Raw genomic sequence first — 25,776 nt, 5'->3', positions numbered from 1 at the left:
TTTCTCTCTCTCTCTCTGTCTTTCTATCTATCTCTCTCTCTCTCTCTCTCTCTCTCTCTCTCTCTCTCTCTCTCTCTCTCTCTCTCTCTCTCTCTCTCTCTCTCTCTCTCTCTCTCTCTCTCTCTCTCTCTCTCTCTCTCTCTCTGTCTCTCTCTCTCTCTCTCTCTACCTAACTTAACCTAACCTAACTGAGAATGAGTATGCCGTGAAGAGGATCAACCTGCCAACCAAGTGAGTGTGTGTGAGTATTTGTGAGACAGACAGACAGACAGACAGACAGAGAGAGAGAGGGAGGGATAGACTGACAGAGATGCAGAGAGAGAGAGAGAGAGTTTTAGACAGACAGAGAGAGAGAGAGGCATACATTGACAGAGAGAGAGATAGACAGAGGCAGGGTTAGACAGACCAAGAGGCATACACTGACAGAGAGACAGACAGAGACAGGGATAAAGTAACAGAGATGGAGAGAGAAAGAGACAAACAGAGACATTGAGAGATGTTTCTGGGTGTGTGTGTGTGTGTGTGTGTGTGTGTTGATTTATGAAGAAGATGGCAAATAGTGGGAATTTTCTTATGTGTTTTGTACTTTATTTTCTTTGCTTCATTCATTTTTTTTCCCTTGTTTTTTTTTTCCATCTCAATTTCATTCATGTTTTTCCTTTCTCCTTCTCTCTCTATTCCTTTATTTTTTTCCTTTCATCTATATACTTCAGGTCGCGGTGGAAACTGGCGTACAGCTGTGCCTGAGCCTGCCGTGGATGCATTCCCAGCCCCCAAACTGAACGGTCAACCTGCCGCCAATCTCAACTTCAACCAGAACAGCTCGGACACGGCTGGCCAGGACAACCACCGCAACACAGACATGCATGCACCTGATATGGACATGAAAATGGAGGGACAGGAGGTGAGGGATGAGAGGAACATGGGACGGCAGTGTTAGAATGATGGCAGTGGTCTTGTATTTGATTTAGATTGTGTTTAATTTTGTTAGGTTTAGTTTAGACTCCATTCTCTGTGACTCTCTCCCCAACAGTCCCACGTGATGGTGTCCGACAGTGATGCCTCAGTGCAGGAGGGGGAACGGCAGGCAGAGACCCGCAAGTGCCCCTGGGAGAAGCCTGGAGGTAGGGAGGATGGTGTATGAAGCCATATATGAGTTTTTCGTACTATGTTAGGTTCATAATTTTATCAGGTGTTGTGGTTCCTGGTGTTGCCCCTGTGCTGGTGTCCTTGTCCTGGGAGGTGTTGTGAGTGGTACCCTTGTTGCAAATGACCTTAAAATTGATTACTGGAAGAAATGAGAGAGATGGGGACAAATAGAATGTTGACGATGATGATGAATGAGTTGCCAGGAGTTGATTTGAAAGTTGAAGGGGAATGGAGTTAGACGTACAATTTTCTTTTCTTCCCGTAAAGTTGACAAGGTTAGGTATCTTTGTGTTCCTTTGCTCCCCACCCCCTTGCATCTTACAGCTTGTTATAAAGGCAGCTTCCCAAGTAAATTATGCTTTCTCTCCATTATCATAATATTAACCTAACCACAAAACAGTGCTAGAAGAAATGCCCTTATAGCTAACTCCAGGCTGAAAGATTCAAGCAATGTAGTGAAAGATATTCCGATAAGGAAGATAAATAGGAACTCTTTAAATTCTTAGCTAGGTGAGGGTGATGTCCATTCCCACCATCACCTGTTGAAGTCCTCCCCTAAGAGCCCAGTGAGCTGTACTTGGCCCTCTGTGACTAGTTCCCTGGTGCAGTAATGTAGCTGTGTCAGTGGTAGTGGTCCAACTCTTGCCTTGCCTCCATATCTTGTGTTCTCCCTCACTGGGACTGTTCTGTGCTCACTCCTTTGTTGTGGTGTGTGGACTGCTGGGTGTGTGTGTACAGCAGAGAGGACGGCTTGCATTTCAAGGTGGATAAGATTTAATGGTTTGTAACAGCAGTGAAAGTAATGTGATGAAAAGGTAATGGTGTCAAGGATGTGACTGTTCTCTTCACTTTGCTGAAGGCCTCCCAGCGTCCATGCATCTTGTCTACCATCACACAACTTGAGTTTTATTTTTATTACAAGTTAATGTGATAAAAGTGTTTTGATGGATGTTTTTTCTTTAGCTGTGTATTCACCAGAGCTCTTCTTTGTTTTGACAGCGAGCTAGCTTCCTGGCCGCGCAGGGCCGGCTTTGGTCCCCTCACCTGTTATGTCTCCTCACAACTTTAGTTAATTGTAGCACTCCAGAAACCCAGTGAAGAATCTTGTGGTAACTTCCTACATTGGCAAAGTCACAAGCTTTTACAGTGTCTTCACCAACCACACAGAGTTATCAAAAGACTCTTCTAACGGTGCCATGCATGAGGCTGGGTGTGTACTTAACAGTCATAGAGACATTTTCAGAGACTTTAATTAATTGAAGCGTGTTGCCCACACTCGTCATGGATGTCTGACTGAGGTGGGAAGTACAGGCTGTACTGAACCCTACCCAGTCATTCCAGCAAAATTCGAGGGGTGATCTGGCATGAGGCACACCTTGGCATCCAGCAGGGAGGTGATGGATGCCCGCTGGCGGCTCCACTCGGCTCAAAGCTCTCTCTCTCTCCCTTGTGTCCCGTATCACATGTTTGCCAGCAGGCTGAGGCAGGTTAGTTTTTTTATTTCAGTGGCAAGTGTGTTGCAACCTTTCAATTAATGTGTGGTGGCAGGCATCAAGGTCAACAGAAAGAAGGTGCCAGGAGCCAAGAACCTCAAGGTCCGCAGGTACGTGCAGCCCAAGAATGCCATCGTGTGCCTGAATGAGCTGCGGCCGGGCGTCACCTACACCATGGAACAGGAGGGAGGCGTTTGCCAGCCATTTTGCATATCTGTGGAGGTACCTGGTGCGGTATGGGACAAAAAATAGACTGAGGATATGTTGAGCTATTTTACTTTTTTGCCTTTCTTGCTTGCTAATGCCTCACTCCTGAGTTTGTTCATGAAACACTGCCGTGCCGAATGTGTCGCCCTGGGTGAGGGGAGCCGCCCCTTGAATGCTGTCTCTCCTCAGGTTGACGGGCAGAAGTACCGAGGGTTTGGGTCTTCAAAGCAGCTGGCCAAGCAGGCAGCAGCTGAGGCGGCGCTGATCGGCTTCTTGAAGCCGCCCGTCACCACACCAGAGAACCAGGAGGAAGACAAGACCCCCTGGGCCACCCTGGGGCCGACGGGCTGGCTCAGGAAGGCTTTCATACCTGCAATGTCAGAGCTACTCAGTCCTTAACACACTGCTACTTAACACTGCAGAGCTGTGGGTCCCACCACCACCTACTGCCCTGCACTGCTGCAGTCTGGCTAGTCAAGGCTCATGTGGGGCATTCAGCCCTCTTATATTTTAAGGCTCAATTTAGAAAACTCTAAAATCTCCAATATCAACATTCTAACAAATCATCAGTGAAATTAACATTAACACAATCTGTAACTGCCATGAGGCCACGGAGGAGTGTGGGGCCTCCCCACACTCCTCCGTCTCTCCCTCCCTCCCTCCCTGGCGTGCACAATCCTCACCAGGGGGGATGGCGGCCCCACAGCGGCCGTCAAGGAGGAGAGTCCCCAGGCAGCTGCCTTCACGGAGGCCATCTGTGCCCACCTGGGAGGCCGTGCCCCCAATAAACACCCCGGCTGTGGATCCCAAGGTGGGTGTGACTTGGGATTGGCTGCTAGGGAACTTGGGAAAGGGACAGGGATGGCTAGCAGATAACTGTGGTTCAGGGTGTGGTGGTGCTGCTGCTGCTGCATGGCAGGTGTGTGGCACAGGCACCACAGGTGAAGGTGTAGCCACTGGGTGGTGTGACCGTTGGTGTGCTTGGCTCATGAGTGGGAGGGTGTGGGGAGGGTCTTCCTTCTGTTGTGTTGCTTGGCACGTGTGTAGTGTGTGCCAATCACAGAGTGGCCTGAGCAGTGAGTGCTTGAGTGGAGCCTTCACACCACACCAGGTTGTGATGGTGGCGGCATCTGGGGCAGCAAGAAAGTGGCAGCCATTTCATTGTGTTTTTATAATCAGTAAAGAATTGAGAGTATAGACAGTGAGATTAGAAGGAGAAACACTCGTGAATTTGTCAGAATATGACCATGAACATAGTGAAGTATAGCTGATGATAATATACACATGAACTGTCCTTGCCTTGCCATATCAAGCTTCTTTTGTATTTTATTTCTTTCAGTTAACCGAGCCAATGAAAGCAGAATCAAACTTTCCATTCCAGTCAACTGAACCTGTGAAAGTTCCCAATCCGGCCAAGCAGGTCCCAGAAGGTGCGGCGTCCATGCACCCCGTGATGGTGCTGCACCAGATGAAGCCTGGCCTGCTGTACAACACTAACCAGACCACCAGGGATAACAAGCCTTTCTTCACCGTCACCGCCGACATCGATGGCAAGGAGTTCTCAGGCAAGGGTGAGTTGTAGACTGACCAGGTGAGTCTGACAAGACAAAATAAGAAGCTTCTGTAGTACCAGGTGGCATCTCAAGGCAACAAAACCCATCTCTGTGTTTTGGGTACAGTCTCACATAGAACAGTTGAACTTGGAGGTCTCTGCAGCAGCATATCTTAACCCATAGTTACTAGGAATATATTTCAGTCACCAAGCAAGGATACTCTGATATCCTGTACAGCCTTGGAACTCCCTCACAATGAAATTATGTTGATTATTCTGAAGGAGAAAATAAAGCAAGTTTTAATCATCACTTGACTGAAGATGCAGATGTTAAGTCTTATCTTTCACTACATTACTCATTTTTTGCAGGAATATTCTTTAGCCTGCTGCAACATTTAGTCCTTTTATCTTGATCACTGACTGGACTTGTGCTAAGTGGAATTTTCTTTACTTGCAGGGACAAATGTGAAGAAAGCCAAGTTCTTCCTGGCCAACACAGCAATACTGGGACTGTACGGGGTAGAATCCACCTTTGAGATCTCCGCTTAATGGAAGTACTAGCTGCCTGGGTACTGGCGGCGGTGTGCGGGGCAGGCGGTCCCTCGCACACGTGGCTGTAGAGTCTGCTACGTGATAATGACAAAGTAGATAGGTAGCTACATAGTATTTTAACCTGAAGTCCTGTCTGTGAGTGTTGTCTTGTATGTTGCTGCTTGCTGAAGGCAGGGAATGTACTGAACTGGAGGGGCAGGGCCTGAGTGGCTTACAAAACTCCTGTGGAAGGGAAGTGATGGTCTGTGCTAAATGTTGCAGTCTGACGAGTGACGTGGAATTCAATTTTTCCACGTGTAAATTCTTCCAGTCCAGTGTTTACCTTTATTTTGTTCCAGCTCTGTTACTTAGTGCCAGAGTTAGAAGACTGACATTTAACGGAATTCTTATTTATGATTTTGACGTACTTTCTTTTCCCATTTATTTACTTAGCCCGTGAAGTGTGGGTGCTCCTTGTAAATGGTCGGTGCTGAGCCTGCCATGAATGCAAATGAAATGCAGCTGATTGTGAAAGACAGGCACAGGAGAAGGGGTCAGTCACTCATTCCTGCTTGTGTCAGATCACTCATCTAGTGTTCTGCTGTGGAGTGGAGTGGGTGATGAGAGGGCTGTGGTGATGGGACAGTGACAGACAAGCCCTACTTACTGAAAACAAAAGTGTGCGAACTCATCACATCAACACTTATTTAGCTTCCTGACAAAAATGGCATCCAGTTTCAGATGTTTTAGGTATTTAACTCATCTATTTATTTAAAGGTACCCACTCTTTATGGGTTAAATGAAAGCTGTACTCTAGTTTAGCAGTCAGTCTCACCACTTGGTTTAATGTGAGCAGGTAAGGAAGCCCTAGAACCTGGCCGTTGGTTAGGTTCTGGTGACTTCTGGCTGGAATCTCAGTACCTTAATTTCTCTTCTGGTTGAAACTTTCTCCTCAAACACAACTGGCTGGAGCTGAGTCCTGGGATGGTCAGCTGTTTAAATATTACTACACAAAATGTTATGAGTTTGAATACATAATGAAAATTTCTTTAATGTGTATGTATGTAAAGGTTATAAAAGCAAGTATTTTTTTTCTTTTTCAATTTTTGTATATAATTGAGGTTAAGATGAATTTGAAACATTGATTGCAATTTATCAAGCTGGTGTTTTTGGTTTTGAAGGAAGTGTAAGTGCAAGAGGTATGAATTTGAAACATTGATTGCAATTTATCAAGCTGGTGTTGGTTTTGGTTTTGAAGGAAGTGTAATTGTGCAAGAGGTAATCATTTGATGAGAGTGGAAGTAATGAAGCAGTTTACCACACCAGTATTGTCATTCCTGCTCCCTGTGTGTCCACCTTACCTCTCACACCCTGACGTTTGCCTCAACGCCTTCATTTATCACCAATGCAGTTAGGTAAATTATCACTTATTACTATTTTCTCATATGAATTCAGAAACACTGTCAGCTTATCAAATAGTGTATCTGTTAATATAACCTTTTGTAGGCAACTTGTCCTGTAACCACCTATGACATATTAGGCTCATTTTTGTACCAGCCTCTTCAACAGTTCTATAGCTTATGGAAAACTAAATTAACTTCCTATTCTCTCATTTCCTCTGTCCATACCAGCAGTTCTCATAGTACTCTCAATGTTGAAGGATGATAGCAGTCCAAGGGCAGAGCTAGTGAGTTCCAGACCCAGCAGAACATGACTGGTTCCAGACCATTCCTAAAAAAAAAAAAAAAAAAAAAAAAAAAACCTAAGCTATGGGTGTACACACTTACCCAGGGGCCCTGAGAATACTCTAGAGAGTGTACTTAAGTGTATATGGGTGTACACACATACCCAGGGGCCCTGAGAATACTATAGTGTACGTAAATGTATGTCACGTTTTAAAAAATTTGTCACCTGTTTTGTAAGGACAGCATAAGTGAAATATTGTTTGCATGTATATCTTGTTTATCTAGAGCAGAAGAATTAAAGTTGAGTGCAGTATTTCAATGGGCACAGTTGTGATGCATTGTGCCAAGGGTGGTGTACTAGCTAGGATGCACAGGAGGGCGGTGAGAAGATGCCTGATGCTGCAAGTGTTGGGAGGACCTGATGGAATGGATAGCTTGGCTCTTAGTGATGTACCTTCATTATGTTGTGCTGTTGAGGTCAGAAGTCACGTCACGAGCTGCATTTTCCTCTACCCAGCTGTGCGTTTCAAGTCCAAGAACCTGCTGAGAATCTGACAAAACCCGAGTGATTTTCAGCAGATCAGGGGAAGGAAGAACCGAATACAGAGAGTAAATGAAGAGCACTGACTCGATTTCTGACCATGACTGTATGTACTCTCCCATAGCATTACATTGTATACTGAAATGGGTTTGCCTGGTTGAACACGTAGCACCGTACCACAACCATTACACACTGCCATGACTGAGTCTGTCCATGCTAGTCCTCGAAGTATTGTGTTTTTAAGCTAATTTGCACTATTGTTATGGAAAGTCCTAACCTCTCAGGCATAGTGTGTAGTTTGGGGACACTTGGTTCATTCTACATGGCATGCTACTGAAAAACTGAAGTAAACATGGAAATTTTAAACCAGGGTGGTGTTCCTTGCCTCTGTTGGTGGTGTTGGAGTGGCCTGTGGAGTCAAAGTTGGTGTAGTCATGTAAAGTCCTGCACTATCTCTTGTCTGTGTGGTGTGCAGGTGAATGGATAAAGAAAGGTGTGCTAATGGTGGGGATCAGAACCTTGGCAGCAGGATTTGGTTATATTAAATGTTACGTGAAGAAATGGAAGTGAAATAAAGGAAATTAGATCATGTTAGGTCAAGCATTGTCACAGTTAAAGTGAAGAGAGAAAATTCCTTTGTTTTTCCAGGTATTTAAAGACAGGTGCATAGATACTCCTGGGAATGAAAGGAAAAATTGAGAAATGGAGGAGGAGAAAAACCAAGTCAATTGCTTTTTTTTTTATTTTTATGTATGAGTGACACTGGCCAAGGGCAACAAAAATCCAATAAAAAAAATATGGCCACTGAAATGGCAGTCCCATAAAAGGGTCAAAGCAGTGGTCAAAAATTGATGAATAAGTGTGTTGAAACCTCCCTCTTGAAGGAATTCAAGTCATAGGAAGGTGGAAATACAGAAGCAGGCAGGGAGTTCCAGAGTTTACCAGCGGTGCCCGCTTTGTGTATTATGTACATTCATGTATATTTTTTTCTTTTGTGCAATATTTATATATGTATATGTTGACATAATACTCAATAAACCTTTAATAATAAGTGTCAAGACGCGATCGTTTCCCATAAGAAATGATTTTGTGTGTGTATGAGTTTGTAGTTACCCAAGCGTGGTACGATATGTTTGTTTATATATATACAGGCGCCATGGGAACCAGGGGTCAGGATATAGTTGTGTCCCTTCTGGGAGGTTCTGTCTACAACAAGCTTGAAGTTATGTAAATATATACTCTCTCTCTCTCTCTCTCTCTCTCTCTCTCTCTCTCTCTCTCTCTCTCTCTCTCTCTCTCTCTCTCTCCTAACAGCAGAGACAGTATCACCTTCCAGAAGTGTGTTTTAGGGACCGCTGTGGTTCTGGGGGCACATTTGTGACTACCGGAGTGAAATATGAATAGTGTGTAGCTCATACCTAATTTGTTAATAATTGTTATACAAGTAATAAGTTACAAAGTTTAATTAACAGCAAAGGAGTGCAGGTTTTGGTGCTTGTCAATGTTATACCCCCCAAAAAAAAAAATAAATAAATAAAATAAATAAAAAAAAAACGGGTCAGTCCGGACCTCTCTGTCACGGCGTGCCCCTTCACATCCCAACAATGTGAAGGCGTTACTGACTGACATTTTTACCTTTTAAACTATTTGTAAAGCGCTTTGTCTAAGGTTTTGGTGTATTTATCTTGTAACGCTCCTTTTTATTATTTCTGTGTTTCTTTGAGTCTCCCCAATAATTGTTTTCTTTTGTAGCTTGGGGTGAAGAGGAGGATAATAGCGGTAATTAAAGGTTTAGTGATTATATGAAAAAAGTATATCTATAAGGCGTGTATTCGTGGGAGTGATTTAAAAGTTTTGAAACATTTATTATAAATAGTCTTTACTTTTTTCAACTGTAGTTTTCTCTAATCAGTGGTAATACGAATAATAGAATTACATCATGTTGCGTCAGCCTACCAGTAACTCATAAGGTGTCATTCCCTAGCTTATAAAATACGTTAGTAATTTAGAATTCAATTATTAACTTCAACTAATGTCCAGTCTATATGCTCACCTTGCTAGCCAATTATTCCTGCATTTTTATTTAAACTCACGGTTCAGTAAAATTATTTGTGAAAGAAGAGAGAGAGAGAGAACTAGCTAAGGCTCCAATAACTTAAGAGGCCTGTGGGTGTTGAGGGAGAGAGCACAAAATGGCGTCTCCCTTCCCTCTGGCAACAGGTGGGTCTCGTAGCTCTGAAATATTTGATTTTTCTTTTATTTAGAAGTGAATATTACTGTGTTCATGTTTATTATTCATGTCTCTAGTGAAGATATAGTGACTGTACGTGTTGACAGAATGGCGTCTCCCTTCCCTCTGGCAACAGGTGGGTCTCGTAGCTCTGAAATATTTGATTTTTCTTTTATTTAGAAGTGAATATTACTGTGTTCATGTTTATTATTCATGTCTAGTGAAGATATAGTGACTGTACGTGTTGACAGAATGGCGTCTCCCTTCCCTCTGGCAACAGATAAAATAGCCGGTGTTGGTCCCACGTGGAGACAGGCCACAGTCTTGGGAAAGTGTTAGCCATGTAATGTTTCTTTAGTCAAATATAGTCTACTGTGAATGTGTTGTGAGCAATATTATTGCCGTAGAGAAGTGATGGATGAAGGCTGTGACGCTATTTAGGGATATAACGGTGCCCAGAATCAATGGTACTCTTGAGGAGTTATAAAAGTAATTATTTTCTTGTGTATTCGTAGTGTTAAGTAACGGAGTATAAGTGTATATGCCATACCAGAATTTCAAGTGTCATAGTGGGTCAGTCAACCCAAAGAATCCCATCAGTATTATTCATTTAATTATTTTTGCTATTTTTATATTTTTCGTTCCTCCTAATAAAGCCACACTGTAGGTACTGTGTGATCATTAACCTCTCCTTACCCTCTGGCCATGACGATGAAGGCGAGAACCATTACCAATCAAAAATGTTTTCTTTTTTTCTATTGTGTGTGCGTGCTTCGCCTCTTCTCTCTTCCTCTTCCTTTCTTCTTCACCGTGAAGATCTTTGCCTCGTCTCATTAGAGCTCTGATCGGACCGGTGAGGAGGAGGGAGGAGGGGGGAACCGGAGGGGGGGGTGGCGTTACATTAGTTTATCTTGCTCGTATTTACCTAAGGAACCATAAAGAGATATCAGCAGTTTAGGTGACGTGATGCTTCCTTCAGATTCATAAGGAGTGAATGTTGCGTCACCAGTGTTCAGATATCACGAAAAAGACACAATGAGAAAAATGAACCGTACATTTAAACAGGGAACGGAAAAAAACACCGAATTCTGGCCAATATTTCTCCTTCCAATTGACGTAAACACTAGAACCGTAATTAACGGGGTGAAATGCATGTTGGCGTGAAAGAATGCGTTAAAGAAGAAAAGAAAAAACATCAGTTCATCTTAGCTCACGTATTTCTTACCCTTTTACTTCTCTCCTTCCATTAATTAAGGAGAAAAAGTCATAAAAAAAGTCGATATACGTTTGTTACCCTTTCAGTTCCATCCTTCCACGGTTTAAGAAAGGAAGGCTCTATATTAAGATACTATAAGGGCGTTCAGTGGTAGGGGTCAGTGAATTCTTTTGCTAACTAGGCTATGGGTGTCCACTGTGTTCCTGGGCTAGACATGTTTACACACTCCTCCCTGCATTCCATTGTTTTCTTCAACACAACCACCACCACCATCACCATCACCACCACCACCACCGCCAGAGTGACACGTAGGGAGAATATTTACTAACAGAGAGAGAGAGAGAGAGAGAGAGAGAGAGAGAGAGAGAGAGAGAGAGAGAGTATAACGGGAGGGAATAATGATAAAAAAGTTAGATACAAAAGTAGGAAAAACGGAACACACACACACACACACACACACACAGAGAGAGAGAGAGAGAGAGAGAGAGAGAGAGAGAGAGAGAGAGAGAGAGAGAGAGAGAGTATAACGGGAGGGAATAATGATAAAAAAGTTAGATACAAAAGTAGGAAAAACGGAACACACACACACACACACACAGAGAGAGAGAGAGAGAGAGAGAGAGAGAGAGAGAGAGAGAGAGAGAGAGAGAGAGAGAGAGATTAAACTTTCTAAGCCAAGCCATACACACAACTATAAACATACATTCAATGATATCCTCATAAAACATAAATACACTCACACACACCACTACATAGTCCTTGAAATTTTATCGGGCCTGAATGTGACAGGAACCAACAGGTGAACTGATGGAAACCTTAATGTACCTCATATTTACTCATTGCTCACGTGCCACCAGCGAGGACTCTTTTCTGGCTGGCTCAGAATATAATAAATTTGCAATAAGGCGCATTTCAAATTGATTTCAGGACAAGTTTTTACTTTTTATAGATCTTTCAGAATGCAAAGAATAAATTTACGTTAATTCGCATGTTATTAATTTTGAGACTGATAGATTTCCATGCGTTTTGACTCACCCCGATTACTGTTTCAAGAAAAAAAAAAAAAAAAAAACATTTATTCTTCTGTTGACATAGCTCGTGAAATAATAAGACAAGACCACAAGAATCATAGTGTACAGTCAACAAAACTCAAAACTCATGAACCAAGATGCAGTTTCCTTATATAACAAAATAAATAAATGAACGATAATATGAGATGAGTCTACACGTTAAGATGGTACGTCTATTTCTCAGCACTTTTTCCCATCACTGACTGGCGATATTTCTTGCAGCATTCGTGGCAGGGGAGCATATGAGGCTTGCCTGAGGGGAGAACAAAGACTGGGGAGCGAAAAAAGAGCCGAGGGAAGCTAAGATGCCTTGAGCCAAAATGAAACGTTATTAGAGTTAGCCTGAGTTAGCCAGGCCGCCACTGTCTAGAGCGCGCCGGCATTCTGTTTATGTTTTTTAATGTTCTGAAGTGAATGACGCTCAAATATTAGCAATAACAGATAGATTAGTTTATTTGTTTACACGTGTGGAGTTTAAAGGGTTTATTTTTCAGTGGTTAGCGGTTTATTGAAGGAAATGCGTCGCTATGTAGAAGTTTCTGCTATGGAATTATTACGATAGCTCCTGGTCATTCAGTGTGTGCAGTGGCCAAGTGGGGGAAGGACGCTGTCTTGCCCTCACTTGTTATGCCAGCCACCTCAAGTCCCTGTAGTTGTGTAGACGTTCTGTTCTCCCTGTCACTCACCAACAGAATCACGGCCTTTGGTGAACACACTGGCATTGCTAATAAGATAGGAAGCTGCCACGCGTGATTTGGGAAATAAAATATGATGTGATGTATTCGATATTAGCTACTGTCTTTGTTTTGTAATGCAGTTTAGTACAGAGCAGAAATTCGTGTTACCAAATGGTTCAGCTTCTTACTTAACTTTTATAAATTAGAGATCTATTTAGGTTTTCAGAGGTATTTTCGTGACTAGGGAAAAAAATAATCCAGCTCTACGTGTTTCTTATGTAATTCAACTTATTACACAACAGGAATCCGTGTTATCATATCTTGCCGCGTCTTATCTGAACTTTTATCATGTTCTGGTCTGTTATTTAGGTTTTCAAAGGTATTTTCATGACTCAAAATCCAGCTATTCTTGTTTGTTATGAAATTTTGATATAGCAGAAGAGAAACTCATATTCTCAAACGATCTGGCGTCTTATCTCTCTTAACTTTTATCAGGTTCTAGTAGAAATTATGTACGTTTTTATGTTTCTGGGTAACAAGAAAAAAAATCTATCTTCCCTGTTTATTCTGTAATTCATTTAACTACAGCAGAACAAGAACAACATGCTAAAACATTCCGGTTGCGTTGCGAGAAGTTTTGTGGAGCAGTTGTGAAATATCGTCTGCTGCTGAATTACTGACGTGTCCTTAAGCTTCACCTATATTGTAATAGCACGTTTTTCTTGATTTCTGGCCTGGTGTTCTAGAGTGTATGGTGTCTTATAGGGAACAGTGAGAAAGGACCTTCACTGCTCTCCCTGTGGTTCAGTGGCTGATGTCTCTTCTTATTTTTTTTTCTCCTTCGTCACTCGGTCAAGAAAACCGAACCGTCCCCTTTACAAGATAAAACCCCTCTGTAACCTGGCTTTGGTCTATATGACATCAAAGCGCTCCACTCCCTCCCTTATCCACTCTTTAAATTCCCTTATACTCTTTACCCAATCTTAATAACCCTAGGAACACTTCAGCAATATAATATCTTAAGAGTCTTCTGTGGAATCAACTCAGACAGGTTGGAATTACTTGAATCGCGTTGACACACCTTCTCCTCACACTCCGTCTCTTAAACGTCCTTTAAATTCCCCTATACTCTTTACCCAAGCTTATTAACCCCACAGATACTTTCTTACTACAATATCTTAAGTCTAATACGTAATCATATCTGAGGCTGGAATTGTTTGAATTTCGCGCGCAAACATCCGCTCTTCACACCATCTAAATTGTGTTATACTCCTTATCCAAGCCTACTAACCCTAGGAACACTTCGGAACTACAATATCTTAATAGTATAGTGCGGAATGATGCCTTTACACGCTTCAGTTACGCTCTAATAAACTCCTTTCAATAGCGAGAAAATATGAGCTGTCAAGTGAATGGCATCTACCATCACCATGACAACGGGTCGTGAATAGCCAATCCCAGCCCACCATTTCATCCGGGACCTCAAGATGGCCACACTGATACAATATAGTTTAATTTCCAGCCAAGATCAGAGTTAACCGAGACATATATGGTGGATAAAAAGCTATTAAAAATATGGGTGTTCTGAGGAAAGTATACCACTAGGGAATGTGGGTTACATTAGTAATGGAGGAATATTTTGAGAGCAGACGAAACTAAAGGTACAGTTACTAGTTAGTGTTTTTTGTGTGTTTGTTTATGTGTGTGTCGTGGAGGAGTGATCTGTGCCTGACCATGTGGCTATATGACGAACCAGGCGTGAGTATTCAGCATTTGACCAAACACACTCACGCAGAGACTGTCCCTTTAAACCTTCGTCCCTTTAAACCGTACCCAAACAAACGCTTTCGATTCCCGTAGGCAGACCAGGCTACCTCTCTCTGACCGCCGCCCCATGTCACTTATTTTTAGTCATATGCTCCTAATGAGAGAGTAACCGGCCGGCTAGGGGTACTGGGAGTAGGCTGGGACCGTTAACTGGTTATTTAACAGAGTAGAAGATGAGAGAGACTGGGTATGTGTGATGGATGAGTGACAGGGAATAGAAGGGTGTAAGCTGTTTGACGTAAGGGTGACAGGCTGTGTGCGTCCGTGTGTACATGTATGTGGGTGGGTGTGGGTGACTGGTTGGGTGTGTGTGTGTGTATTACCCTTGTGAGACCCTCTGTGTGTGTGTGTGTGTGTGTGTGTGTAGGGAGGGAGAGACACGTGAGTAAAGAAGGGAGGATGGGGGTCAGGAAAGAGGAGGAGGAGGAAGAGGGCTGACTGGGTGAACCTCTTAAAGATAGTATTCAGAAATTACGTGTTTTCTTGGCTTCGCTGAGTCACTGTGTTAGGGAAGAGGAAGAGGAGGAGGAGGAGGAGGAGGAAATAGAAGTGATATAAGCATAGGAAGGTTTTAAGTTAGTATTAAGTTAGTATTAGTATTTATAGTTAGTATTTTAAGTTAGTAGGTTAGGCTATGTAAGTTGAAGTGTATTAGATTGTAAGGCTAAGTAAGGTTAGGTTAAGATAGTGCGTTAGGTTAGGTAAGTTAAGGATAGGTTAGACTAGCATAGTTTGGTTAGGTTAGGTTAGGTTAGGTTAGGTTAGGTTAGGTTAGGCTATGTAAGTTGAAGTGTATTAGATTGTAAGGCTAAGTAAGGTTAGGTTAGGTTAAGTTAGGTTAGGTAAGTTAAGGATAGGTTAGACTAGCATAGTTTAGGTTATATTAGATAAATTTACATTAACTTGCATAGGTTAGATTAGATTAGATGAAACTAAGATTTGGATGACATAGGTTACGTTAGATCATGTTAAGTTATAGCAGATTAATTAGGTTAGTTAAGGTAATTGAGTTAGCAAAGGTTGCATTAGGTTAAACTAGCATAAGTGAAGAAGTTAAGTTAGATTAGGTGAGGAATTATTAGGTTAGATGAGAGGAGGTGAGGTTAGGTTAGGTTAGGTTAGGTTAGGTGAGGTGAGGTTTGGTTAGATTAGGTTAGGTTAGGTTACAGTGAGGCGTCTTGAAGTCATGAGAGACATTGGCGGGGACAGAGATGGTACCTTGCCAACTCCACCAGAGAGAGAGAGAGAGAGAGAGAGAGAGAGAGAGAGCAGAAGGGGTCAGACTACTGTTTCATTTAAGGAGTCTTTGAAATTAGCTTCCCTATGTTAATGTGTTAGTTTTCATATTTATTGAGAGAGAGAGAGAGAGAGACAGAGAGAGAGAGAGAGAGAGAGAGAGAGAGAGAGAGAGAGAGAGAGAGAGAGAGAGAATATGGTGTAAATAAAGGGACTAAAAATGTACTTCAAATGGCTTGATTCTCTCTCTCTCTCTCTCTCTCTCTCTCTCTCTCTCTCTCTCTCTCTCTCTCTCTCTCTCTCTCTCTCTCTCTCTCTCTCTCTCTCTCTCTCTCAATAAATATGAAAACTAACACCTTCACATAGGGAAGCCAATGTTCATGCTCATTTATTCCCGACCCCAACCATTGCTAATATAGACTTCACTTTCATCCAGGTAGAAAATAAATCTTGTAAAATAACATTAGGTCTCGTCTATCATCCTCTAATCCAGTCACCTGCTACGGACAAAAAAACTTTATGACCTCATTGCGGACATTTGTTGCGTTAATAATTGCATAATTATGGGGGATTTTAATGATCCAGTCACTTTCAAGACATCTTTATTCATTCTACAGCCACATCCAGTCTTAGAACTGGGAAGAAATTGCAAAATGTATTCTTTTTCAATGCCAACTTTACGTCTTGTAGATGGTTATAAAGGAGACTGCATGCATTGCTTCTGATGCTGCTAATTGTTTTGTTTCACAGTGAAAGGCTTTAAATGTAGTTGGAAAATGTCATAGGAAAAAATTGTAGTTAATATTGGACGCAAAATATCAAAGTAAGATTAGCTAAAGAATTTTTAACATTGGGAATAGTAATCCATATATATACATATTGGAGTATATTTTTTGTAACAGTGTGAATGATAAGATTCCACTTTTCAGTGTTGCCACGGTGACGGTGGTGGTGGGCATGACACAGATGCGGGAGGTGGAGTTTGTGCCCGATGGAGACATGCAGCTGGACAAATTGTGTTGGTCATTGGTCAGACTGGAGTTTACATGTGTACCTCCTTCACCATCATTGGTGGACACTTCACCTTGAGTGTTAGTGAAATGTGCTCTCTTTCTTACTTTATTTGTATATCACAAAACTTTAAGGCCAGTTAGTTGTCTAGACTATAAGTTTTAAAATGAAAAAATAAATCTACATAATTTTTTAAAAGCAAACAGTTAAGGCATTGTAAAGTAAAAGTCAAAATATATTTTGGTTATTATTTTTTTTTGCAATCAACAACTTTCATGTATAATGAAATAAATACATTCACCAAACTTAATATCATATTTAATAACAGCTAGAGGTACCAATTTGCAGATGTCTATGGAAAATTTGTATGATAATCTTGTGGCCAACAAGAAAGGATACAATGAATGATGACTTATTATTGTAAGAAATCTTTGAGAGTTGTTGTTGTGTACTTCCACATTCCATGGAGACAGCTTTTTCCTTCACTTTTCACCATTTAAAAAGTGATAATTTCAACAGGATGCTTGAGCTGTCATGGTGTTGCTGGTGCTGTGTGCCATCATCACCCTGACACAGACCACCCTGCAGACACCTTCATCCTGGGTGCCACACGTCGCTGCTGCTACAACTCAGAGCAACAAGAGCGCAAGCCAGGAAGGGAGATGGTAACTTCTCACTTAATTTGTTGTTTATTTGAGGGCCTAATGACAGACACATAATGGAATGAGTATTTGTGAATGTTTGTTTATATCTAGATACAGCATTCACATATCTTAAGTGCCACCTTCCAAAAACAATGTCAGCCAGAAAAAATAAGTGATCAATCTAATTACATTTCAAGTCAAAAAGTTTTCCTTTAACCACTTTGCTCCAGATGCTTAAAAACATGCGTTGCTCACATACATGGCGTCGCGTAGGCTCGTCACTGGTAACTTATCTAATTTCTAATAATTTCTAATATAATTTCTGTGTGTGTGTGTGTGTGTGTGTGTGTGTGTGTTTTATGTATGAGTGACACTGGCCAAGGGCAACAAAAATCCAATAAAAAAATATGGCCACTGAAATGTCAGTCCCATAAAAGGGTCAAAGCAGTGGTCAAAAGTTGATGAATAAGTGTCTTGAAACCTCCCTCTTGAAGGAATTCAAGTCATAGGAAGGTGGAAATACAGAAGCAGGCAGGGAGTTCCAGAGTTTACCAGAGAAAGGGATGAATGATTGAGAATACTGGTTAACTCTTGCGTTAGAGAGGTGGACAGAATAGGGGTGAGAGAAAGAAGAAAATCTTGTGCAGCGAGGCCGCAGAAGGAGGGGAGGCATGCAGTTAACAAGATCAGAAGAGCAGTTACCATGAAAATAGCAGTAGAAGACAGCTAGATATGCAACATTGCGGCAGTGAGAGGCAACATTGTGGCGGTGTGGAATGTTAGGAGTAGCAGTTGAGGGAACAGGTGTGTTAGGGTGGTAGTAAAGAGCGGCTTGGAAACTAGTTGGGCTTTTAAATGGTTGAGAGTGACTGAAGTATGATTGTCAGAAATGGAGAGGGTTTAGAATGGCATGTAAGAATGTGAAGTGAGACAGATAGAGCAATGAAGCACGTGAGGTTGAGTGAGCCAGGTGTGGAGTGAGACAGACAGACAGACAGACAGACAGAGTGATGAAGCACGTGGGGTTGAGTGAGCCAGGTGTGGAGGAGTGACAGACAGACAGCGATGAAGCACGTGGGGTTGAGTGAGCCAGGTGTGGAGGAGTGAGACAGACAGCAATGAAGCATGTGGGGTTGAGTGAGCCAGGTGTGGAGGAGTGAGACAGACAGAGCAATGAAGCATGTGGGGTTGAGTGAGCCAGGTGTGGAGGAGTGACAGACAGACAGCCATGAAGCACGTGGGGTTGAGTGAGCCAGGTGTGGAGGAGTGAGACAGACAGAGCAATGAAGCATGTGGGGTTGAGTGAGCCAGGTGTGGAGGAGTGACAGACAGACAGCCATGAAGCATGTGGGGTTGAGTGAGCCAGGTGTGGAGGAGTGACAGACAGACAGAGCCATGAAGCATGTGGGGTTGAGTGAGCCAGGTGTGGAGGAGTGAGACAGACAAAGCAATGAAGCACGTGGGGTTGAGTGAGCCAGGTGTGGAGGAGTGACAGACAGACAGAGCCATGAAGCACGTGGGGTTGAGTGAGCCAGGTGTGTCACTTGGGGACGACTGTGAGCCAACCCAGGACCAACGGCTGATGACGCTCAATGATGGAATTAGAAGCTGCATGAATTGTTTATGTAGATTTTAGAAGCTGTCTGAATTGTTTATGTAAATCTGAAGCACTTACTTTGAATTGAAGGCTTGGACCATGTAATATCTTTGTAATTCTTCTGTACCATTGTCATAAGTTCCTTAGATAACTCACTACAGTTTTGTCTCTATATAATAATATGTACATTTACTCAAACTGCATTTTCTTTCAGTGTGCAGGTTTGCAGTAAACCTCCCTGAAGGTTCCAGAGCTGCTCAGCAAGTGTCCAGTCCAGGCTGTCACAAGACTGTGTGATGGTGGACCTTCCACTGATACTCACTGAAAACAGCTGTGCACTGCCACTCACAGGAAATGGTGAGTACTCTAGGTGTGTTGTCTGCTGGCTAAGGGAGAGAAAAATTCTGGTGTGTGTGTGTGTGTGTGTGTGTGTGTGTGTGTGTGTGTGTGTGTGTGTGTGTGTGTGTGTGTGTGTGTGTGTGTGTAGGAACCCATTAAATATTGGTTGTTGTCAGAAATGGAAGAGGCTCTGAGGGACTTTGAAAAGGTTGCTTATATCAGTGTGAAATGAGTAGGTGTGTTCTTGGAGACAGAGGCAGCATGTGGCCAGGCCTGGAGGAGAATCTTGACTGAGGCCCTTGAGAGACTGCAAGCTGACAGATTGAGGATGTTCAGTGTGGAAGAGGGGGACAGTTGAGTGTCACTGAAGAATAGGGGATAGTTGTCTGGAAGGTTGTATCGAGTTGATAGATGGAGGAATTGAGTTTTTGAGGCATTGAACAATACCAAGTTTGCTCTGCCCCAATCAGAAATTTTAGAGAGGTGAGAAGTCAGGCATTCTGTGGCTTCCCTGTGTGAACTGTTTACTTCCTGAAGGGTTGGACGTCTATGAAAAGATGTGGAAAAGTGCAGGGAAGAGAGAAGGATAGAAGCCGTAGGAGGGTAGTTTGGAAATGAAAGCTTTGTGCCAGACTCTATCAAAAGCTTTTGATATGTCCAAGGCAACAGCAAAAGTTTCACCAAAATCTCTAAAAGAGGATGACCAAGACTCAGTAAGGAAAGCCAGAAGATCACCAGTAGAGCGGCCTTGACGGAACCCATACTGGCGATCAGATAGAAGGTTGTGAAGTGATAGATGTTTAAGAATCTTCCTGTTGAGGATAGATTAAAAAAACTTTAGATAGGCAGGAAATTAAAGCAATAGGACTAATGTTTGAGGGATTAAAACTACTACTACTACTACTACTACTACTACTACTACTACTACTACTACTACTACTACTACTACTACTACTACTACTACTCACATCTTGCCTGACTCCCAGACCAACATTTACTGTGTAGAAATGGCACAGTCTACTCCTTTAGTTCTTTTCCTTTCTAGAATGTGCATATCAGTGTACCCTGTCGTGCCTCCCATGCTGTGTAATGCTGCAGTGTTGATTGTGTGTGTGTGTTTCCCTCAGGTGGTACTGTGGATAGCAAGCGGAAGAGGCCTTGGGAGACTTCCGTTAATGAGGAGCAACAGTCACACCTCACTGGAGTCTTTCAGGAACCAACAGTCAGGTGAATATTGTGTTATTTGTACTGTTGAGGTCCCATATCTCTGACTTGTGTGCTCTCAAGATGCTATGCTCAATTTTTGAATCCTTGACACTGACAATAAGTCAAGCTTAGTGGGAGATGTCTTTCACACACTGCCCTGCTTGTTTCCCCCTTGTTACAGCTTAATCTGCTTGTTCCCCCCCTTGCTACAACTTAATTTGCTTGTTTCCCCCTTGCTACAACTTAATTTGCTTGTTTCCCCCTTGCTACAACTTAATTTCCTTGTTTCCCCCTTGCTACAACTTAATTTGCTTGTTTCCCCTTTGCTACAACTTAATCTGCTTGTTTCCCCCTTTGCTACAACTTAATCTGCTTGCTTCCCCCTTGCTACAATTTAATTCTTCTCATAAGTGTTGTGATTGTGGTTGTTCAAGAAGGGATCAGTAACTGTCAGACTGGAAGGAAGCTGGTAAGATTGGAAGCAGCCGTCACACAGTTGGCAAAGGGTGCTCAGTGATTGGAACAGCTGTCTCTCTGCTACCCTGCAACTCACAAGCCTCTTCTGACTAAAAGAGGGTGCAGCTAATCAGTTTTTACAATATATACATCCCATCAGCTTAATATTCTTGTATCTGCTTTCCTTTTTCACCAAGAGCCTTTCTTTCTCTTCGGAGTGACAGCTGTGCCTTTGTGTCAGTGCATCCCTGGCCATCTGTGTCATGGCTGTCGTTGATCTTGCTGTCTCCCGTCCAGTCTCACAACTACAAAGCCCTCTCAAACAAGGCCTATCACAGCACTCTTCCCTTTGTTAAGCTTGCCAGCACCAGTTATAATGTAAGAATTAAATGTGAGCTGTGAAATCAGAGTGTAGCAGTAAGGGGGACACAGGCAGGGAAGTACAGGAGAGACCTTCCCCTCTACTGTGTCTGGCAGTCTCTCTGTGATTAAAGGGCTGAACGTGGCATCCTCAGGGCACGAGAGTTGCCATGGGTGATAATTTGCTATTTTTTTGAGCAGTGAAGCCTTTGTTCTGTGGGTGTGCTGTCATGCACTTTAATATTCTTTGTGGCCATTGTAAAGCCACATTGAAAGTATATGTAAAGCTTGATGCCAACCCCAAGCTGTCCCATTTTATAAATTCATATAGAAATATTTAGAAAAAAACTGGGAAAATTTGAAATCTGCAGCAATTTTGGTCCCAGTTATTTTGGATAGGGGAATTTCAACATTATAGCATTGTTGGGTGTGTGTATGTGTGTTTGTGTATGGATAAGAGGAATAAGATTAACGTTTTCTGAAGGAGTTGGAGGAGGGGAGGCATGCACTTAACCACGATTACAAGAGCAGTAACACTGAAAATAGTGGTACAAGACTGCAAGAGAAGCAACAGATGGCTGGATAAGCAGATGTTAGCTCCTGTTAAGTGTGAGTCCTGACAGGTGCGAGTGAGTCTTGTCAGTGAGGTGTGTTGTGAAGTATTAATGGAGAGAGAGAAGGAATGATTTTCAATGATCACTGTGAAAAAAGAGGAGAGTTCTGTTATTGCGATGTGCATGTGAAAGTATTGGGTTAAATATGAGACTAATTTTGGGGAATTCATGGATATAGGAGAGAAATAGATGTGAAATTCTTGTGGGGTGTTAAAGGACTGTCTGAGGCACCTGTTAGGCCAGGGGAGGGAGTGAAAAGTTTGTGGGAATAAGAGTTTGTATGAGTGAGGAATTAGTGTGTGTGTGTGATGCAGAAATAATCTCATTCTTCATAACTAGTTTACCCAAGTTGCATTATTTATGTATTTATTTGCAGAGGTTTGTCTTCTGTCTGTGCAATCAAGGCTGGTGGTGATGGTGGTGTCTCATTGCAGGGCCTGATGTGAAGGTGTCTGCATCCAGTGTTTGGTGTCCTCTGTGCCTGCCTGGTGGTGCCTCATTGCAGGGCCTGATGTGAAGGTGTCTGCAGCCAGTGTTTGGTGTCCTCTGTGCCTGCCTGGTGGTGCCTCATTGCAGGGCCTGATGTGAAGGTGTCTGCAGCCAGTGTTTGGTGTCCTCTGTGCCTGCCTGGTGGTGCCTCATTGCAGGGCCTGATGTGAAGGTGTCTGCAGCCAGTGGTGGTGCCTCATTGCAGGGCTGATGTGAAGGTGTCTGCAGCCAGTGGTGGTGCCTCATTGCAGGGCTGATGTGAAGGTGTCTGCAGCCAGTGGTGGGTGTCCTCTGTGCCTGGTGGTGGTGGTGCCTCATTGCAGGGCTGATGTGAAGGTGTCTGCAGCCAGTGTTTGGTGTCCTCTTTGCCTGGTGGTGCCTCATTGCAGGGCCTGATGTGAAGGTGTCTGCAGCCAGTGTTTGGTGTCCTCTGTGCCTGGTGGTGCCTCATTGCAGGGCTGATGTGAAGGTGTCTGCAGCCAGTGGTGGGTGTCCTCTGTGCCTGGTGGTGGTGCCTCATTGCAGGGCTGATGTGAAGGTGTCTGCAGCCAGTGTTTGGTGTCCTCTCTTCCTGGTGGTGCAGCCTGATGTGTTGCCTGCTTCAGTGTAAATCTTGCAAGCCAGATCTGCCAGGTGTCTCCAGTGTAGTAGTCTAGGGTGCTTTGCTTTGTGTCTTTGGCAATAAATAAATTTGTGAGTATCATTCTCATGTGAATTATATAGTTTGATAAAATTACAGAATGTGCTTGGGTAAACTAAATTTATATATTGGTGGTAAACAATTCATGCATCCCCAAGTAAATAAATAAAAAAATAAATAGGACCCAAAACAATAGATACAATATAGATCATCCTCTGGTCAAAAAAAAAGCCAGGATTGGCCCATTTTTGGCCAAGTTTAAAGTGAAACTTGCACACACAAGCCCTGTCCGAGCGACACCGGAGTCGCTCGGACAGGGCTTCTGTGTGCAAGTTTTACCTTAAACTTAGCCAAAAATGGGCCAATCCAGCCAAAAATGGGCCAATCCTGGCTTTTTTTTTTTGGACCAGAGGATCAATTGTTACTAGTATTTTTTGCTTCCATTTTTTTTTTTTTTTTTATCAGGGCTATGAACTGGTTACATCAGAAAGCAGCTTATTTGCAATTTGTAAAAAGATTTGTATATAATTCCACAATTCCACAAGTATGAACAAGATGATTAAATATATTTGTTTAAATCACATTGCCAAAGTTTCTGAGGAGGCATGAACTGTTACACCAGAAAGCTTGTTTATTTGCAACTTATTAGTATAATTCCCTAAGTATGTACAAGATAATAATATATATATTGTTTAATCACAAAAGTTTAATAAATACACAATAGGATAAATGATTTGTTTTCCTTGTGTCAGAGAGCTCCTGTGTCAACTTGAGTGAGACTAGTGTTGAGGACTTCAGCCTTTGCAAGTCCTGAAGGATGCTTGTCACTCCCACCAACAGCTTGAAGGGACTCTTCCTGCTGCTAAACTGCTTAACAATATCCTTCCTGCTCAAAATTCTTGCCTTACAATCTTCTTACTTGAAAACTCTTGTACCCTTTTCTCGCTGCATTCTTCCTGCTGTTGACTGCTTGACAATTATTCCTGCTTAAAATTCTTGCCTTACAATCTTCTTACTTGAAAACTCTTGTACCCTTTTCTCGCTGCATTCTTCCTGCTGTTGACTGCTTGACAATTATTCCTGCTTAAAATTCTTGCCTTACAATCTTCTTACAACTTGACTCTTCCTTGATTGCAATGAAAAATTCCTTGACTCCTCTTGTCAGGCTTACAGGTAGCAAGACTCGGCCCCTCTTCCTGATGACGCTCCTTGACTTAACTAACACCTTGTCAGGCTTACAGGTAGTGACACAGCCCCTCTTCCTGATGAAACTTGACTCCCTGATTGCAATGAGTATGTCAGGCCTGATGTGGTAGAGATTGCTGTGGGCAACTGTTCATAGGATGGAGTGAAGCAGCACACGTCACACCTGCAAGGGAAACGGACCATTAGCTCCTAGACACATGAAGCTTGTATGTGCTGAGATCCTTAAGGTTTGATAATTGATTTCATTACAAAACAACCTTTGAAAAGAATGAGGCGTGGAAAAGGTGCCGAGATTCTTAGTATGAGATGTTTGGGGATTGGTTGCCTAAAAGACTATGACTGGACAAACATGATACGAAAAAACCGGGCAAGTTTGAAAAGTACAATGCACTATGCAAGAAATGTGTCGATATTTTGTGTGAATTGCGTCAAAAGTTCAGTCACATTCAAGAAAGGAAATTTGAAAAGCATAGCAGTATGACAGACAAGAAACTGAAAAATGTGCCTTAAATAAATACTTCCCAATTATATTTGAAGGATGATTGAAATTCGCATGGCATCATAAATTTCAATAGCACGACATTATATACATATTAGAAGTTTAAAAGACGAACCTGATGCATAATTTCACCTTCCCCAACACTGCCTCGATCACATGGTATCCTGGCAACGGGAACAGCGAGGAGGCAGCTGAATTCACACCTGTATATCAATCAACTCTGCCTCGGTGCTGATTGGCCAAGGAGGAGCCTGTGGGAGAGAGAGAGCCTTTGTTAAGTCACCCCTATAAATGTAAAGCACACGAAATCTATAGTTGTAATCAAATTTAATATTGCAGAAGGGTAGTGACATTGTGAGTAGGAAAGACAGGAGAGGCGAGGAAAGAATCAGCTTGATCCTGGAGAAGTGAAAATATAATCTCGAGGATAAACTTATGAATAAAACTTCTAATTTGAAAAGAATAATAATTTAAAACTTTCTGCTCACACCTTCGAAGTTTATTATTGCTATTCAAAGTCACTTTATGGTTCCAGAGATACGTTTTTGAAACCTCTTTAGAAAAATATACGAGGAAATAAAACAGTATAAGAAAAAATATATATATCACATGAATAACAAATTAGGAAAATAAGTATTAGAAATCCAACTTCGAGCTGAATTGATAAAAAAAATAAAAGAAAAATCTGGTTTAATACAACAAAGCATTAATAGACAAGTTTAATGTAAATTTAGAAGGTTAATGTGTGTGTGTGTGTGTGTGTGTGTGTGTGTGTGTGTGTGTGTGTGTGTGTGTGTGTGTGTGTGTGTGTGTGTGTTTGTGTGTGTGTGTCTCCAGATTTTTGAGTGTGTCGTCACCAGATTTTTGAGTGCATGAACATTCTAATGGTTGAATGAATTCGTGTTTATGTGCGTGTGTGTGTGGGAGCGGGCGTGAGTGTGTGGGCGCGGGCGTAAGTGTATGTGTGGGCGCGGGCGTAAGTGTATGTGTGGGAGCGGGCTTGTGTGTGTGTGGGCGCGGGCGTTTGAGGGCGTGGACGCGGGCGTGTGAGTGCATGGAGGCGGGCGTGTGAGTGCATGGAGGCAGGCGTGTGAGTGCATGGAGGCGGGCGTGAGTGCGTGCGTGGAGGCGGGCGTGAGTGCGTGCGTGGAGGTGGGCGTGAGTGCGTGCGTGGACGCGGGCGTGAGTGCGTGCGTGGACGCAGGCGTGAGTGCGTGGAGGCGGGCGTGAGTGCGTGCGTGGAGGTGGGCGTGAGTGCGTGCGTGGACGCGGGCGTGAGTGCGTGCGTGGACGTGGGCGTG

General features: G+C 42.8%; 3 protein-coding genes and 1 long non-coding RNA gene across 17 annotated transcripts in view; 3 read left to right on the top strand and 1 right to left on the bottom strand.

The window, feature by feature from the left end:
* The first annotated feature begins 219 nt into the window (after nt 1–219).
* LOC135112413 (double-stranded RNA-specific editase 1-like) lies at nt 220–3,251 on the top strand. Of its 2 annotated transcripts, none has more exons than XM_064026848.1 (4): nt 220–904; nt 1,034–1,124; nt 2,698–2,864; nt 3,039–3,251. In XM_064026848.1, exons 1-4 carry the CDS (start codon nt 650–652, stop codon nt 3,246–3,248), a joined length of 723 nt encoding a protein of 240 aa, XP_063882918.1. In that variant the 5' UTR covers nt 220–649; the 3' UTR covers nt 3,249–3,251. The 2 variants fall into 2 exon arrangements, with proteins under 2 accessions (XP_063882918.1, XP_063882917.1); XM_064026847.1 differs by having other exon boundaries at nt 226–904; nt 2,698–2,876.
* Nucleotides 3,252–3,523: 272 nt separating this feature from the next.
* Nucleotides 3,524–7,524, top strand: LOC135112415 (interleukin enhancer-binding factor 3 homolog). 2 transcript variants are annotated; one of them, XM_064026858.1, is made up of 3 exons: nt 3,524–3,660; nt 4,189–4,420; nt 4,859–7,524. In XM_064026858.1, exons 1-3 carry the CDS (start codon nt 3,541–3,543, stop codon nt 4,948–4,950), a joined length of 444 nt encoding a protein of 147 aa, XP_063882928.1. In that variant the 5' UTR covers nt 3,524–3,540; the 3' UTR covers nt 4,951–7,524. The 2 variants fall into 2 exon arrangements, with proteins under 2 accessions (XP_063882928.1, XP_063882931.1); XM_064026861.1 differs by having other exon boundaries at nt 3,526–3,660; nt 4,231–4,420.
* Nucleotides 7,525–13,994: 6,470 nt separating this feature from the next.
* On the top strand, nt 13,995–23,500 carry LOC135112416 (uncharacterized). The gene is made up of 6 exons (XR_010274359.1): nt 13,995–14,109; nt 16,344–16,505; nt 16,945–17,090; nt 18,881–19,023; nt 20,133–20,232; nt 22,076–23,500. It is a non-coding gene; the product is annotated as an uncharacterized LOC135112416 (long non-coding RNA).
* Nucleotides 23,448–25,776, bottom strand: part of LOC135112414 (probable E3 ubiquitin-protein ligase HERC4) — an 11,441-nt gene continuing 9,112 nt past the window's right edge. For all 12 annotated transcript variants that reach the window (XR_010274355.1, XR_010274357.1, XR_010274358.1 and 9 more), the window contains 2 exons: nt 24,591–24,726; nt 23,448–24,139 (listed from right to left, as the gene is read on the bottom strand). The gene's annotated coding sequence lies outside the window, so the exon portion shown is untranslated. The remainder of the gene's footprint in view (nt 24,140–24,590; nt 24,727–25,776) is intronic.

This window comes from Scylla paramamosain, chromosome 23, assembly GCF_035594125.1.
Source record: "Scylla paramamosain isolate STU-SP2022 chromosome 23, ASM3559412v1, whole genome shotgun sequence".
In the NCBI taxonomy this organism is placed as follows: Eukaryota; Metazoa; Arthropoda; class Malacostraca; order Decapoda; family Portunidae; genus Scylla; species Scylla paramamosain.
This window is presented reverse-complemented; position numbering and strand designations above follow the sequence as displayed.

Bases quoted from the DNA above. Each gene is read 5' to 3' on its own strand.
- LOC135112413 (XM_064026847.1), top strand. From the start codon at position 650: ATGTTTTTCCTTTCTCCTTCTCTCTCTATTCCTTTATTTTTTTCCTTT. The intron at 1,125-2,697 runs GTAGGGAGGATG...GTGTGGTGGCAG, and splicing joins CCCCTGGGAGAAGCCTGGAG to GCATCAAGGTCAACAGAAAG. The intron at 2,877-3,038 runs GTATGGGACAAA...GTCTCTCCTCAG, and splicing joins CTGTGGAGGTACCTGGTGCG to GTTGACGGGCAGAAGTACCG.
- LOC135112415 (XM_064026858.1), top strand. From the start codon at position 3,541: ATGGCGGCCCCACAGCGGCCGTCAAGGAGGAGAGTCCCCAGGCAGCTG. The intron at 3,661-4,188 runs GTGGGTGTGACT...TATTTCTTTCAG, and splicing joins CCCCGGCTGTGGATCCCAAG to TTAACCGAGCCAATGAAAGC. The intron at 4,421-4,858 runs GTGAGTTGTAGA...CTTTACTTGCAG, and splicing joins CAAGGAGTTCTCAGGCAAGG to GGACAAATGTGAAGAAAGCC.